We start from the raw sequence: 16,610 nt of genomic DNA, 5'->3' as shown, positions 1-16,610 counted from the left end.
AATTAAATTATTGAAAACAAAAAAAAACTCATGATTTTTTTTTTAAATATACTAGAAACACCGCTTGGATGCGAATAGGAGAATGTGGGTGAGATAAACCTCATTACATGTTTTCCTATTCAAAAATGATTTATGACTTTAAAGAATATTTATGATTATTAAAGTTCCCACCTCCTGAAAGAATAGTGATTTATGACTTATGTATAATTGACATGATTTATGACAAGAAGGCGGGTTTAACTATAAAAAGAGTGGAAAATTTAAACAACAGGAAAAATTCATTTATTTAAAAGTAAAAATATTAATTCCACCAGGATACGAACCAGCGTACCTTGGTTTCCAAGGTAAGTCCTGTATCCACACAGCTACCTGGTCAATATGTAAATATATAATTAACTTAACTCTTAACTTTAGTAAATAATTAATTAATTTATAATTTTGTTCACAAAGGCATAATAATTACTTAACTAATTAAAAATTAATCAGGCCAATTCTGGATACGAACCGAGGGACTCTATAACCCAAGGCGAGTGATCTACCCACTATTCCAACTATGACATGTTTTAATTATCAATAATGTAATATACATACCTTTTACTCACCTATTTTAAGTAAACTTGTTTTCTTAAACTTAGTTTTTATTTTCTTTTACTAACCTTTTTTATTAAACTTATCCATTCTGCATTTTCTTTTTACTTATCTTTTTCCAATAAACTTACCTATAAATGAATAATTGTAGTAATATTTTGTTAAAAATGTAGGTTCTGTTTGATATTCCTGAAATCGATGTAAAGGATAAAAGATAAAGGTAGGTATAATATTGAATATTAATAATTAAACCAGAAAAATTGATAAAAACAATATTTTATTATATATATTTATTTGTACATTCCTTGTAGAAATAAATAAATCTGTTCTGGAATATTTAATTTGAAATTCAGAAAAAGAATATGTAAAGTAAAACTAGATCTCTGAAAAAGTCTGAAAATATCAAATAAATCATTTATCAATCATTTAATGACAGTAAATGGTCATTGATTGAGACTTTTTCGGAAGAAATATTCTGAATTACAGAACAGATTTATATTGCACAAGGGATATTTCACCCAAAATAAATATGAATGAATAATAATGGTTATTTTAAACAGTATAAAATTATTTTTCGGGATAACGTTTTCATTTTTTCTAAATTTTCAATAATTTTATCCTGAATTTTTTTTAACAGTTCTTTGTTAAATTCTATTTTGAATTTCCTTGATGGAAAAAATGTTTGAAAAAAGGATAAGTCTTAGGAAACTCTGAAAAAGTCTTAGAAACTTTAAAAAAATATTAAGAACTTTGAATAACTCTGAATTAGACTAGTACGAAAACGTTGAAAAATTCAAAGTTCCTAAGACTTTTTCATAATTTCTTATTCTTTCTTCAAATATTTTTTCCACCAGGGTTTGTTGAACATGTTCTCCTAATATAAATATTTTAAAAAAAATTCATGAATAATTTTATAACATTTTGCAATAAGAGCATTAATTAAATAACGGCGATGTTATTTTTTTACAAATTTGTTTCTACTTTTTATCGATTGTGAATTCGTTTATGTTTAACTAAAGTTTGTTGTTGAGTAAATGATTTATTACAAATAGTACAAGAAAATGGTCTTTCTCCACTATGAATCCGTCTATGGCTATCTAAAGAACTTTGTTGACTAAATGTTTTATTACAAACATCACATGAAAATGGTTTTTCTCCAGTATGAACCCGTCTATGGCTAACTAAAGTATTTCGTTGACTAAATGTTTTATTACAAATATTACATGAAAATGGTTTTTCTCCGCTATGAATTAGTTTATGTCTAACTAAATGATGTTGTTGAGTAAATGCTTTATTACAAACATCACATGAAAATGGTTTTTCTCCGCTATGAATTAGTTTATGTTTAAATAAAGAGTGTTTATGAGTAAATGATTTATTACAAACATCACATGAAAATTTTTTTTCTCCGCTATGAATTAGTTTATGTCTAACTAAATGATGTTGTTGAGTAAATGTTTTATTACAAACATCACATGAAAATGGTTTTTCTCCGGTGTGAATACGTTTATGTTTAACTAAATCACCTTTCTGAGTAAATGTTTTATTACAAACATTACATGAAAATGGTTTCTCTCCGGTGTGAATTCGTTTATGTTTAACTAATTCATCTTTCTGAGTAAATGTTTTATTACAAACATCACATGAAAATGGTTTTTCTCCGGTGTGAATACGTTTATGTACAACTAAATTATGTTGATAAGTAAATGTTTTATTACAAACATCACATAAAAATGGTTTTGCTCCACTATGAATGCGTTCATGTGTAATTAAAGAACTTTTATGAGTAAATGCTTTCTTACAAATAGTACATGAAAATGATTTTTCTCCGGTGTGAATACGTTTATGATTAACTAAATAACTTTTCTTATTAAATGTTTTATTACAAATATCACATACAAATGGTTTTTCTTCTAAATCAGTTTCATCTAATATTTCACTTTTAATAATTAGTTCTGTATGTAATTCTTTTTCAAGTTTAATATTTTCATAATTAATTGTGTACAATTGTTTATCATTTTCATCACTCACAGGTTCATGTTTTACACTCACAACACTATCACTATCATTGCTGCCTTCCTCTTCATTTGTAATGTGTCCACCTTCCATTAAAATAGTTTCATTTTTAATAATTAGTTCTGTATGTAATTCTTTTTCAACTTTAATATTATCTTTATTAATAAACAAATAATTATTTGTATCAACAAATGAATTATTTGCCATTTTGTTTAATATTTAATATTATTATCACGAAAACTTATTTATCAAAAGGTTCAAGCATTAATTCACAACTCCAGTAAACATAACCTACAATGACAGCTGAACAGACATCATGTTTTGTTTTTACCGAGGGTTTTTATAGCTCTGGACAAGTTCCATTGCGTTAGGTAAAATTTCATATGTTTTGATGATAATTTAAAACGATATTCAATTATGTGAATAACAAGTTTAGGTTATATAAATACAATAGGAGCGTTTACAGCGTATGTCGTCGTAGTTATTTAATTTTATTCGTATTATAATCTGACCAGCCTGATTATAATATTCCTTCTAATATAAGCTTCTAGATAAAGCTAATCCGAGCCAACAGACCACAAGTCCATGTTGAAATTGCTCCTATGCTGAAATATGCTCCTATATGTACGGTGTTGCTGGATACTAACTCAGCATATAACATAAATGCCGTGCTTCGGTACGGGAAGTTAAAAAAAGGTTCCCATCTCTCTACAATTTCCGAAGCCCTACGTGTTTATTTCTGTACGGCATTTATGTTATTTGCTTCGAACACTTCGCAGTGTTAGCATCCAGCAACACCGTACATGTTTGCTGGTGCAGTGTACCGCGTAAAACTGCACTTGAAAACCTGAAAAATTTCAGCATGGGCTTGTGGTCTATGATTCAAATAATATTTAACTCAACTCATCATCTTAGTTAGGTTGAGGTGGCTTAGTTCAAAATAGTTGGCTATTTTTTTGCCCAAATAATTTCAAAGCGAAATGAACACGCTTTTTTATTAAATTTTACAATTAAACGTGATACCAGTTGAAGTCAAGTTTCAGTTTTTTGTCATTTCAGGTTTAATATCCGGAAAATTTAAACCAATTTAAAAAATATAATTAAAAAACATACAACAGATTCACATTTTGCTAAATATCGATATTTAGACCATCGTCAATAGCTAAATTTATTTATATAACACATTTCAAACATTCTTTACAAAGTTAAAAATAACAATGTAAAATCTGTTTATTTGTAACTTTTGTAATGTGTTATATGAATTTTAGTACTAACGGTGGTTACTAAATAATTATGTTGTATGTTTTTTTAATTATATTTTAATATAGAATTTTTATACCATGTATATATGAAATATACATAGTATATTAAGTTTAGTCCCAAGTTTGTAACGCTTAAAAATGATGATGCTAGGAAAAAAATTTTGTCATAGGTGTTCATAAAATCACCTAATTAGTCCATTTCCGGTTGTCCGTCTGTCCGTCTGTGGACACGATAACTCAAAAAAGAAAAAAGATATCAAGCTGAAATTTTTACAGCGTACTCAGGACGTAAAAAGTGAGGTCAAGTTCGTAAATGAGCATCATAGGTCAATTGGGTCTTGGGTCCGTAGGACCCATCTTGTAAACCGATAGAGATAGAACAAAAGTTTAAATGTAAAAAATGTTCCTTATAAAAAATTAACTTTGCGTATTCCATTCAAAATTATTAATTATTCCAAAATTACAAGTATTGGTTTTTTCGATTTTTTGGAATTTTTTTAAGGGGTACCCCTTTACAAAAATCGAAAAAATCGAAAAAAAAAATGTTGGCTCCGATTTCGATAAAACTCTGTTTATAAGGTAATTTTGACCCATAATTTACAAAAATCGTATTTACATAACGATTAGGAAACTAGTTTCGGAGATATCGAGCCAAAATATGGGATAATGGGTGATATTTCAAAAACTATGCTTCCCATCATCGAATGAATACGATTTTTGAATTTTTTGGGTCAAAATTACCTTATATACTAAGTTTTATCCAAATCAGAAACCATCAATTTTTTTGCGATTTTTTGGAATTTTTTTAAGGGGTACCCCTTTACAAAAATCGAAAAAATCGAAAAAAAAATTTTGACTCCGATTTCGATAAATCTCTGTTTATAAGGTAATTTTGACCCATAATTTACAAAAATCGTATTTACATAACGATTAGGAAACTAGTTTCGGAGATATCGAGCCAAAATATGGGATAATGGGTGATATTTCAAAAACTATGCTTCCAATCATCAAATGAATACGATTTTTGAATTTTTTGGGTCAAAATTACCTTATATACTAAGTTTTATCCAAATCAGAAACCATAAATTTTTTTCGATTTTTTGGAAATTTTTTAAGGGGTACAAAACCCCTTTACAGAGGCCCTTTACAAAAATCGAAAAAACGATGTTGGCTCCGATTTCGATAAAACTCTGTTTATAAGGTAATTTTGACCCATAATTTACAAAAATCGTATTTATATAACGATTAGGAAACTAGTTTCGGAGATATCGAGCCAAAATATGATAATAAACTTTTTTTGTAAACTTTTGGAAATTTTTTTATTTTCTTTTAATACAAAAATTATTATAAAACTTCTGTTAGAGGTACTAATTGACCGTTTCGTATAACCATATCACCATTATCTGTTTTTATAACAATATTCGTTTCATCCACACCTTCTAACAAACGATTTTGTTCCGATTTACAATCATCTTGAATAATTTGAAAACTATCTGCCACAGTAAATTTAACAACTGCCTGTTGATTTTGTTCAAAATCATCTTTTGTTGGTAATAAAATTGTATTTGAATGATCCAAATCTTTCGATTGATCCAAATCTTGTTGAGGGGGTAAACCGTATAATATCATATTCTCCATATTTGGATTGCCAATTATTATAAATTGTTGCATGTCTTCCTGTGTTGATGGTTCATGATTTATTTCATCTTTTTTTAATTCGTCAGTGTCCTCAGTTTCTGGACGTATCACCATTTTATATTCACATTTTGGTTTGTTGTTTATTTCGGAATAATCATCGTGCTCGTTTGCTAAATGCTTTACCCATCTTGAAAAAAGAAAATGGCAAAAATTATTAACTGCGTCTTTTGATAAGGCGTAAAATTTGTTCTACTTTAAAAAAACACACCGAAATATACAAGAAAATTTCTATACTAGGACTTCTTCATCTTTTGCTCGTTAGTAAAAGATCTTATCGATCAAATTTTTACTCCCAGCACCGCGGGGGGGGGGGGGCAGTAGTACCAAACTCCTTCCCCCTTGAGAATCTGTCCACATAAATTTGAACTAATAATATAGTAGTGTAAATGTAGCCATTTATGAAACGAATTTCCACTGACTAGTCAGATATTCAGACAAATTTTGAGGTTGAGTACTTCAAACAGAAAACCTGGCTCTTGGCGAAGCTATCAAAATTTCAAAATAATATTATTACTTACAATTTTTTCTCAATAAATCCTCGATTACACCAAATGCATACGTATGGTCTTTCACCGGTATGGATACGATTATGTCGTTTTAACGAAGAACTTCGTGTAAATGTCATATTACAGCCAAAACAAACATACGGACGTTCGCCAGTATGTTCACGTCGTCTATGTACAGCTAACAGTGACGTATGTGCAAATTTTTGCCCACAATCCGGACAATCATACGGTTTTGGATTATCATGCCATAATCTATGAATACGATAGGTGGCATTATAACAGAATTTCTTTCCACAAACATCGCACACGTAACGTTCTTCTTTAGTATGTACTCCCATATGTTCTTGTAAAACCATTAAACTCATACAACCACGCCCGCAGACTTCGCAAAAGAATTTGTATTCACCTAGAATTAATAAATATTGTCAATTATTTCTCTTTGTAAAAGTTAGTCCAGAGTAAGAATTCTGCAAAAATAACAAATTTCAGATAAATTTCAAATCGTTAAGTCAATTTTTAGGATTTCTGTGTGGCGTCTGGCCTCGACAGAATCCTATACCTTCATCTGCTTAAAATAGCGCCTGTTACCCGAAGATGTCTCACTTTCGGGTGACAGGTTGTTCTCAAGTAGGGTACAGAGAACCCCTTGGTTTAGGTGCTAAGGACCCTTTTGCGGTACCCTTCTTTTGTATTATTAAGTATATTTATCGAAAAATACGATAAAATGTTTCCTTCATAGGTCACAGGTTTCATGTACTACACGCACTTGGCGCATTTTTTATCTTCATTCTTCATATTACTGTTTGTAAGTTCCTAGCATCTTAAGCTGATAGCTCATTTGTGGTTTTAAGCCTATTATCGAGAATTTTTATCTATTTCCAAAATACGTTTTATTTTAACAGAATTCTATCACTGAATCAATTTTTTTCTACACACGGTACCAACCAGTATGTTTTGCTAAATGCAATCGTAATCCCGTTTTAGTTTTCAGTATCTTCTCACAATATATACATTTAAAATCTGTATTTCCCTGGCGTCGTTTATGTCGTTTTTCATGCAGTCGTAATTCTTTTAAATTTGTTAATTCTTTTCCACAAAATTTACATTTATTATCCATTCGATGTGAATATTCTTTATGACATTTATACGTAATCTCTCTGGTAAATGTTTGTTTACAAATATCACATTCCAATTTTCCGTTATGTTTTTGTCGAATGTGTACTTGTAATTCGATTTTTGTACGGCAAACATGTTTACAAATCGTACAAGTTACGTGAATTTTATGGACACTCTTTTTATGACATCGTAAATGTATCTTATCGACACATTCTAAACCACACATATTACATTTAATGGACCTAAATAATAAAAAAAAGTTAATTTGAATGGATATGTTTTGAAAAATTACTTCAGTGAGTTTGAGTTAGTAAATGAATAACATAGGACATTTGGGTCTTGGGTCTATAGGACCAATTTGGTAAATAATGTTTTAAAAAAAAAAAAAAAAAAAAAAACCGCTCAGTGGCAGAGCTAAATGCGTAATCTTCTTCGTAATCGTCGTTTGAATACTGGCTGGGAAGGTGCGGTTTCCAACCCAAGCAGCGGCAGTCTGATCAATTATCATTAATGGGGCGGTAAATTGATCATACTGTCGTCGCTTGGATAAAAATGAAGTAATTGACTCCTCCCACATCATAAATTTAATTTTATATTCAGATTTCTGAAAAAGGGGCGGTTACTAAGACTTTTTCAGAGTTTCCTAAGAGTTATTAAGATTTATTATTTTTTCAAATATTTTTTCCACCAGGGTTGGTTTCAAAGGGACACATGTTTTTATTATTTATTTTGTTAAATGATTTTCTTGATATTAGTGTAAATTTTAAAAAAAAAAAAAAATTGTATTAATACTAACCGTGCCCCATCTAAATGCCGACGGCTATGCAATTCTAACGCATGCGGCGTCTTAAATATTGAATTACAACGCTCACATTTATATTCTTCATTTTGAATATGAGACGCAATATGTACTTTCATTTCAGCATCGTGTGGCGTTTCATACGAACATTTTGCACAAATATACACAGCTTTTAAATCCTTCGACACGGTAACATCATCTTCAACGGTCTCAGTTGTCTCATCATTTTGTTTATGATCGTATAAAATATGTTTACGATATGTTACATAATGGAAAAAATCGATTTTACATAATGAACACTTATAAATTTTAAATTGATCAACATTCGAACATTTATATAAATGCTGTTTAAACTTTATGTAATTCGAGAATGGATGTTTACATATTCGACAATTATACATTTTATGTTGTTGAATATGGTCGTGTAACACGTAAGAATCTTGAAAATTTTGTAAACAATGTAAACAAACATAATTTGAGTAATTATGTTCATATTTTAAATGTTTTATAAAATCTTGTTTAGTAAAAGTATTAAATTCACATAAAACACATGAAAATTTATTTGATTTGAAATCATCCAAATTTAAATTATACGTTTTTATTAAATTATTTAATAATTCATATTCATATTTATCAATTGTATTAAATATTTCCATACAATTTTTACAGATATTATCATTTTCTGTTAATATTATTGCAAATTTACTACCCATTAATGATGATATTTTATCAATTATTTTATTATTTGTGTAATCTGTACGAAATTCAATTAAATTTTTTAAATTTGTTGAATTTTCATTGCAAATATAACAACAATTAGTATTTTCATCCTATAAAAAAAAAATTGAATTTTTTGAATTTATGTGTGTTCGAAAATGGTTCGTTGTAGCGAAAATAAGTTTTTTTTTTTGAAGTTTCACTTACCCCCATGATTGTAAAGTCAATATTTGAGTAAATTTTATAAACAAATTGATATTTTTATATAAAAATGTTACGGTATTTTTTAAATGCAAAAATAATTTTTTAAATATTTAAAAATGACATTTAATATTTGGTAGCCTTTGAATTAGGAATGCCAATAATGACGTAAGTATATAGTCAATATTAGCAGTCTATATGGACTTAAAGATTGGACTGCGTATTATATTGGATTCACACAGAGAAATAAAATGACACCATTGACTGTGCTGAAGTTATAAAGTAAAAATTTATCCCATACACATTTTCTGAAAGGGTGATAAACTTATCACCCTTGAAAGTCTTTAGCATAAAATTTGCATCTAATGTGTGCCCTCGTGAGTAAACAGTGATGTTTACAAAAAAATTTTTCAAACAAAAGTCGTTAATTTTTTTATAACGAACAATTTTTACATTAAAACTTTTGTTTTATCTCTAACGGTTTACAAGATGGGTCCTACAAATCCAATGGACCTATGTTGCTTATTTACGAACTCGACATCACTTTTTACGTCTTGAGTGCGCTGTAAAAATTTCACCTTGATATCTTTTTTCGTTTTTTACTTATCGTGTTCACAGACGGACGGACGGACAGACGAAAATGGACAAATTAGATAATTCTATGAACACCTATACCAAAATTTTTTTCGTGACACCAATATTTTTAAGCGTTACAAACTTGGGGCTAAACTTAATATACTATTTCATATATACATGGTATAAAAATGACTATATATATGTAGTTCGTGAATGGGTAAAGATAGTACAAAAGTTCTTATATTTTAAATCGTAGGAGATAAAACTGTAAGAGGTAAAAGAGGTGAAACTAAAATTCAATAATCATGTAACTAAACTTTAGGCATTGAATAAATCTTTTTCTTTAGTTTTTTAATCAGGTACGCAATCCTTTGTATATATCTATGGTTTATATTTGCAAAAGGTTATGTTTTAAATGACAATTCGACAAAGCGGTTATTACAAAAAAATAATATTAAAAAATTGTTATCCAACACCTTTTGTTTTGGTTCAAATTAATTTCTTTATTCTACAATATGGAGGGTAGAGGTATATACCCTCCATATTCTACAAATATGCCCCATAAACGATTTTTTAGTTTTAAAATAACCCTATTTGTAATCTATATACTGAATAAGTCTGTGGTAATGACTTACCGAGAGTCTGAGTCATACTTGAGTCATACTAATAAGTGGCTTAGCTTGTGTCTTATCTTTTTAGAGATTAAAATCTCTATAATTAGAGACTTGTAATGATCGTCAAACTAGCATTGCAAAAACGTTCTATTGTTTATGAAATCTAAATCAAAATGGAAAAGAAACATCAAGATTGGATTCAAAAAAATTTCACTGAAATACTTAAGCATACAAATTTAGAAATATTATTGCCACATGTTAAAAGAAAAAATATATTTCCGGAAATTTTATTGGAAAAATATCAGCTACCAACAATAACACCACACGAAAGAAAAAGACAATTTTATTGGGACATTCAAAAAAGGGGGCCAAAATCGTATGGATTATTACTTGAAGCTTGTCAAGAGAGTGGACAATCTACATTATATTCAATTCTAAATGGAGAACCATCTATTCCTCCTGTTGATATATTAAAAAATGCAAAGCCATTTGAACATGAAATGTTATCCAAAACCGATAACAGAGATAATATATATAACACATTGTTAGAAGAGAACACAGGAGTAACCCTGTCTTTAGATCAACAACCAACGAAAATTGTTGTAAAAACATCTAAAGAACGAATGGACATTGCAAACGGTTTGCAACATAAGTCTTTAACTCCATATCCAATGCATGGAACAAAGCGTGGCATAGCTTTTGTAATTAATAACATCGAATTTATGGGTACAAAACATAAAAAACGTGAAGGGGCCGAAGTTGATGCAAAAAATTTGAAAGAATTATTCAAACAATTAGGATATGAATGGATTTATTGGGAAAATCAAACGTACAAAGATATTCATACTAAATTACGAGAGTTTACACAAGATACAGATAATAAATTAAGAGAAGTTGATTCATGTTTCATTATTTTTATGTCTCATGGTGTTGAGGGTCATATTCCAGAGGACACTCATATCATTACATACGATAATTTAGAATACAAAACATCCGAAATTATCAATAAATTTAGTAACTTAAGCTGTAAATCATTGCGAAGTAAACCGAAAGTTCTCATTTTTCAAGCGTGCCGAGGTAATATGGAAGATTTCGGTGTTAAATACGTTTCACCGAAAGCTGCACGACGAGTGATATCACAATCACCAATAAATAAAACGGAAGCTGATGGTGAATCGCATGAAACAATGCCAAATAAATCAGACATGTTAATATGTTATGCATCCAGTCCTGGATATCGCGCGTATCGTGATACACTTTTAGGATCATGGTTTATTCAATATTTATGTGAAATATTTATGAATTATGCGTATAACACTGATGTTCAAAAACTTTTTAGTATGATTAGTGGCGAGGTAACAGAAAAGCGTACTCAGGATGACGCCAGACAAAGTGCCTACATTGCAACATACGGCTTTCGACCATGTTTTTTAAATCCTGGGCTAAAAGTATCATCACCGGAAAAATTATATTTTTAAGATGTTTTTTTACTTTTTAGCCGTATTACTATCGATTTGAAAATAACTAATCTATTCTGAGGATTTTTTAAATTCTAATCCCAATCAATGAAAATTATAAGAATTAACATTTAGAACGGGAAGAATGGGAAAGTTTCCATTGCTGCATAAAGTTTGTACGCGTTTTCTATTCCTTGACTGAAAGCTTCTGTAGGCTCTAATTTCTTTAAAACATTTTCTGCTTGAGAGTTCTCAAAAATATGATGTGATTTCATTTTTTCGATCGTAATATAAACAGCTCCGATAAGTGCCCCCCCTACGCAAAACATAATTGCTACGGTACTGCTTCTGCGAAGTACAAAAAAGCAACTTTTCCGAAGGATAAATCATTTAGCCATTTAGGTATGTTTTTGCTTCATTGCAAATATTGAATGCTTTGATTGAATATTGAATACGCCCAGTCCGACAATGCATTTTCGCCAAAGTTATCTTTGTTGGGAAAAAACAAGCAAAATTTGATAAAATATTGCGATGATTTAAAAATCGATCCTGTAAATGTGACAGAAATAAATCGATCTACGGAATGTAGATTGTGATCTAGAAAAAATCTTCAACTGAATCAGTTTTTTCATTCAGATTTCGGATTTTTTTACTCAAAAAGCGACGAATACCTACAGTCTCAAGGTAAAAAATCAATAAAGGTCGAAACAGCTTGAACAGCTAACTTGTCAGTGGAAATCAGCGTTAGATGGCATTAGAATGATTAGATATTCCAGTAAAACCTGTATTAGAGAACAAAAAATAAATGTTCCACGCTGACGAAATCGCGAGATACAGTTTGTATTTCTATTATAATTTTTAAAGTTGGAATCACCTAGCGAAGAGAGCGTTAAAAATTATCTTAGAACTTTTTTTTGGACACAAATGGCTATTGGAATGACAGAAAAACAAGAAATTCATAAAACTTCAATCTTCTTCAGCTATAGGCAGTACGAACGATATAATTTATGTTGAAGAGAACGAAGTAAGTAATGAGTATCTATATTAAATTTTATAATTAGATAATATATGTGGGTTTTATTTACTGTGACAAAACCGCAACAAATTTATAAAAATGTGATATCTAGCAAATTAATCATAAAGAATGTATTTTTAAATTTGGTTTTATTCAAAATGTATTGGGGGAGAAATTAATTAGACAATAAATAAAATATTGTTATAAAAAACTACACAAAGACAGTCTCTTGATTTTCCCTTCCATTTTTTTAGATAATTTTTAACTTTTATTTATGTTGGAAGAAACATTAAATGAGAGGGAAATATATGACTTTAGTGGTGGACTTCTGCTACTCACGATTTTTTTTAAATATATGTATTAATTTTGCAATACGAAAAAGCCACACACACGCAATATTTTGGCGTATTTCCATGAACTTAATCAACAAAGAAAAATGAGTTTCTGGGCAAAATCCAATTTTATAATTAGTTATTAGAAAATACCGCAATCAAGCGGAACAGGAAAACTAATAAATGTTGCCACAAGTGTCATAGTAAAGTGTAGTAAAGGGTCCCGCACACTTTATATGGAAAAAAGAGCTTGGTCAAGTTGACTAAAAATTTAGTATGTTCTCCTTTGTATAATCTTATGATTAAAAGTCCCAGTTAGCACAGGCTGAAACAATAAAAAGTATTTGTAATTTTTGATTTTGAAGGTGATGTTTTTGCATTTTCTGCTAAAATATACTGGGATCCTAAGACAAAACTCATATTTTTCGGTACCTAGTGCTTTTTACAATAGCCAAAATATCCCACCTTTACAATCAAAAATTTTGAAAACTATTCATTTTTTCGACTTGTGGCCAAAAGGATTTTTCTTGTAAATAAAAACATACTATATTTTCAGATAGTTTGACCTAGACTATTTTCAATACAAAGTGTGTGGGTTTCTTTTATTTACCACATGTCCTGGATAGATTTAAATAAAAATGTACTGATTTAAATAAAAAAGTATAATATTTGGTAAATATACTATAGGCCAGACACAAAGGGCAAAATTTTCACCGAGTGATGTTATTTATATTGAATTTTGAGATAGGGTTTTTATAAAAAAAGCTTTTGAACAGTGCTTAAAAAATGGCCCCACGCTAAGCCTAATAATTTAATTTGGCTCTGCTTAAATAGATCGTGAGGTGCTCTGTAACTCAAAACTGTAACCAAAAAATTAAGTGCATATAAGGCCATAAAATATTTGACTCGAAATATGTTAAATTCCTTTTTAACCCCCGAACTAAAAAAAGGGATGTTATAAGTTTGACCGCTATATGTGTGACTCTGTCTGTCTGTCAGTGGCATCGTAGCGCCTAAACGGCTAAACCGATTTTGATTTTTTTGTTTCCTTTGAATGGAAATTTAATGAAGAGTGTCCTTAGATATGTTTCAAGTGCGAGTTTAGGATTCCGTATCCAAAAAATTGGTACATGTTTCTTGGACTATTTAATTATCAGCTGTATTACGAATTTTTTTTTTTTAATAATATGGTTTAGGACTGACGTAATCCGCAGATAAGAGTAAAATTTTTAAGCATAGAAACTTGGATATTCCATTTTTTTTAATTGAAAGTAGAAATAAAAGCATCTATATTAACATTAAAAAAACAAAAACTAAAAAAATTTTAATTTATTAACATAATTATATAAAATATAAGTTAATTTTTTTCCTTACTGAAATTTATTTAGTAAAGAAAAAATCCTGAAAGTAGAAATTATCATAAAGTGAGTAATATAATAAAAGAACTATCAGGGACTATATCGTTTGTCATAGTCTTTGAAACCATGGAAGATTTTCCAGATCGTGCAAACATATTGGAGAAAAGTGAAATGGAAATTTCTGTAGAGTCAGTGAATAAAAGAATAAATAGTAAAATTATTGAAGACTATACAGATTCAAAAAGTTCAAATGTAAGAAAAGAAAAAACTAAAATTGTTGTGAAATATGCAGAAGAAATGAAAAATAAAGTGGCAAAACAGGATTCAGTCGATAATTCTAACTCTAATAATGAGAAAGAAGATAAAGTTCCGCCATATCCAATGGAAGGACTCAAAACAGGTGTGGCACTAGTAATTAATAACATAAAATTCGAGAATAAAAATGATAGTGAAAAACTTGAGGAGCGAAAAGGTGCTGATGTTGATAAAGAAAATTTAAGAGAATTGTTTACTCAAATGGGATTTGAATGGGAATATTGGGAAAATCAAACTGAGCAGAATATTAAAACTAAATTAAAAAATTTTACGGATGAATCTAATGAATTATTAAAAGAAGTTGATTCATGCTTTGTAATAGTAATGTCTCATGGATGTCAAGGGCAGATCCCCGAGGACACACATATTTATACCTCTGATAATAAACTGATTGCAGCAAATGAAATAATCAGACATTTCAATAGTTCGAATTGTAAACCACTACAAGATAAGCCAAAGTTTGTAATTTTTCAAGCATGCCGAGGTGATTTGAAGGATTTCGCCCTTAGAAAGACGACTAAAATTAATTCAAACTGTCAAAGGACTAGAATGGCTGAATCTGGTTGCTCCTCCTGTTATAATTTCCAAAAACTTGAAGTTGTCACACAACTTGAAAGATATGTAAATAATCAAAGAAATTCAGTGGAATCAGATAATACAGCAAGAACAAACGCAGTTATTGAAACAAACCAAACAATCCCGAGTATGTCGGACATTTTTATTTATTATTCAACAAGTCCAGGGTTCATAAGTTATCGAGATCCGTCAAAAGGTACTTGGATTGTGCAATATTTTTGCGAAGTGTTTATGAATCATGTGTACAATACAGATGTTCGCGATCTTTTTGGTATGATCACCAAGAAAGTAATGGACCTACGAACAACAAACCATGCTTTACAAGTTCCTCATTCTGCTATTCGTGGTAAATTTCAACCGTGTTTTTTGTATCCTGCATTAAAAACAATAGACGATAATCAGGAGACTAATCAAGAAAAAAACTTGTTGAAAATTGCCAAAGAATTAGAGCAAAAAACTGAAAATACAAAAATAGAAAAATCATTAAAAAAATTAATTATTTAGGCTGTGGTCACACGAGCGTTTATTTTAACGTCCGTTAAAAGATCAGATGCAATGTACGTTTTAGCAATTGGATCGTGCTCATAACAACTAAGTTCTGATTGTACTGACTTAATAAGTTTGAAATATCATGATAATATCTGAAGAATTACATCTATAAAAACGAAAGTAAATTCTGAGTTCCGATATCTATAGCACAGATAGGTAATGTTTTTTAATAAAGCTACATTAAAAGTTGTGTATTATAATCGAAAAAATGAAAAACATCCACTAGTTGTTCATTTTTAATTTTTAAGTGACTTTATTTAGATATGACTAAGTAGCTATAAATTTTTCTGATTATTAGTAATTAATTAACGTAAAATAATAGAAATATGTTGAATAAAAACCCGCTCCGCTGTATTATTGTGACGACACATATTTGACATAAAATATTTCTAAAAACGCACGTTAATTTCAACGGACGCTGAATTAAACGTTCGTGTGACCACAGCCATAAATCTATCACTGTTGATTATTTTTCTGAATGTTGTATTTATGGAGCATTAAAATCGGTCTCCTAAATATGAGCCTACCATATTTACAAAAATTTAGTTTTTATTTATGTGATAAACTATTCAAAATGATTTATTTTATAATTTTAAGAAGGGGGTTTTCGAAATACTCATTTTAATTTGAACAATAAAAATGATGTACTGCACTATTGGCAGTATTGATTTAAAAATGTTCTCCAGAAAATCAACGATTGTTAGAAAAGTCACACCCCTTCCAGTAGCGATGTCTATGGATTTTTACGTTGATCTAACTAATCCAGATTTTCCTATGTTTCCTATAAATATATTATTTAACAAAATAAAATAATACAATTATTTATTTTCACACCCAAAATATTATCTTATAAACAATTATTATAATTTATTTATTAAGATAATAAAAGTATACTTTTAATAATTATATGAAGGT

The 16,610-nt window shown here is 29.3% G+C and overlaps 2 protein-coding genes across 2 annotated transcripts; one reads left to right on the top strand and one right to left on the bottom strand.

Annotated features, from left to right (window-relative positions):
- Positions 1 to 5,210: 5,210 nt before the first annotated feature.
- Positions 5,211 to 8,915, bottom strand: LOC123296292 (zinc finger protein 878-like). Its single transcript, XM_044877753.1, has 6 exons — positions 8,910 to 8,915; positions 8,692 to 8,815; positions 7,983 to 8,424; positions 7,016 to 7,428; positions 6,083 to 6,476; positions 5,211 to 5,691 (listed from the first exon to the last, which is right to left on the bottom strand). Exons 1-6 carry the CDS (start codon positions 8,913 to 8,915, stop codon positions 5,211 to 5,213), a joined length of 1,860 nt encoding a protein of 619 aa, XP_044733688.1.
- Positions 8,916 to 10,125: 1,210 nt separating this feature from the next.
- On the top strand, positions 10,126 to 15,966 carry LOC123296290. Its single transcript, XM_044877751.1, has 3 exons — positions 10,126 to 11,561; positions 14,309 to 15,595; positions 15,957 to 15,966. The coding sequence occupies exons 1-3, from the start codon at positions 10,267 to 10,269 to the stop codon at positions 15,964 to 15,966; spliced, it is 2,592 nt and encodes an 863-aa protein (XP_044733686.1). The 5' UTR covers positions 10,126 to 10,266.
- The last annotated feature ends 644 nt before the right edge of the window (positions 15,967 to 16,610 follow it).

The sequence above is a fragment of the Chrysoperla carnea genome, chromosome 3, assembly GCF_905475395.1.
Source record: "Chrysoperla carnea chromosome 3, inChrCarn1.1, whole genome shotgun sequence".
NCBI classification, from domain to species: Eukaryota; Metazoa; Arthropoda; class Insecta; order Neuroptera; family Chrysopidae; genus Chrysoperla; species Chrysoperla carnea.
Note: the sequence above shows the minus strand (reverse complement) of the source record. Positions and strands in the feature narration are given on the sequence as shown.

What these genes read in the sequence shown, in the direction of transcription:
- LOC123296292 (XM_044877753.1), bottom strand. An exon ending in GCATTTAGCAAAACATACTG is followed by an intron (nt 6,477 to 7,015) that starts GTTGGTACCGTG and finishes TATTAATTCTAG; the next exon opens with GTGAATACAAATTCTTTTGC. An exon ending in GGATTTATTGAGAAAAAATT is followed by an intron (nt 5,692 to 6,082) that starts GTAAGTAATAAT and finishes TCTTTTTTCAAG; the next exon opens with ATGGGTAAAGCATTTAGCAA.
- LOC123296290 (XM_044877751.1), top strand. Translation starts at nt 10,267, where the DNA reads ATGGAAAAGAAACATCAAGATTGGATTCAAAAAAATTTCACTGAAATA. An exon ending in GTATCATCACCGGAAAAATT is followed by an intron (nt 11,562 to 14,308) that starts ATATTTTTAAGA and finishes TCCTGAAAGTAG; the next exon opens with AAATTATCATAAAGTGAGTA.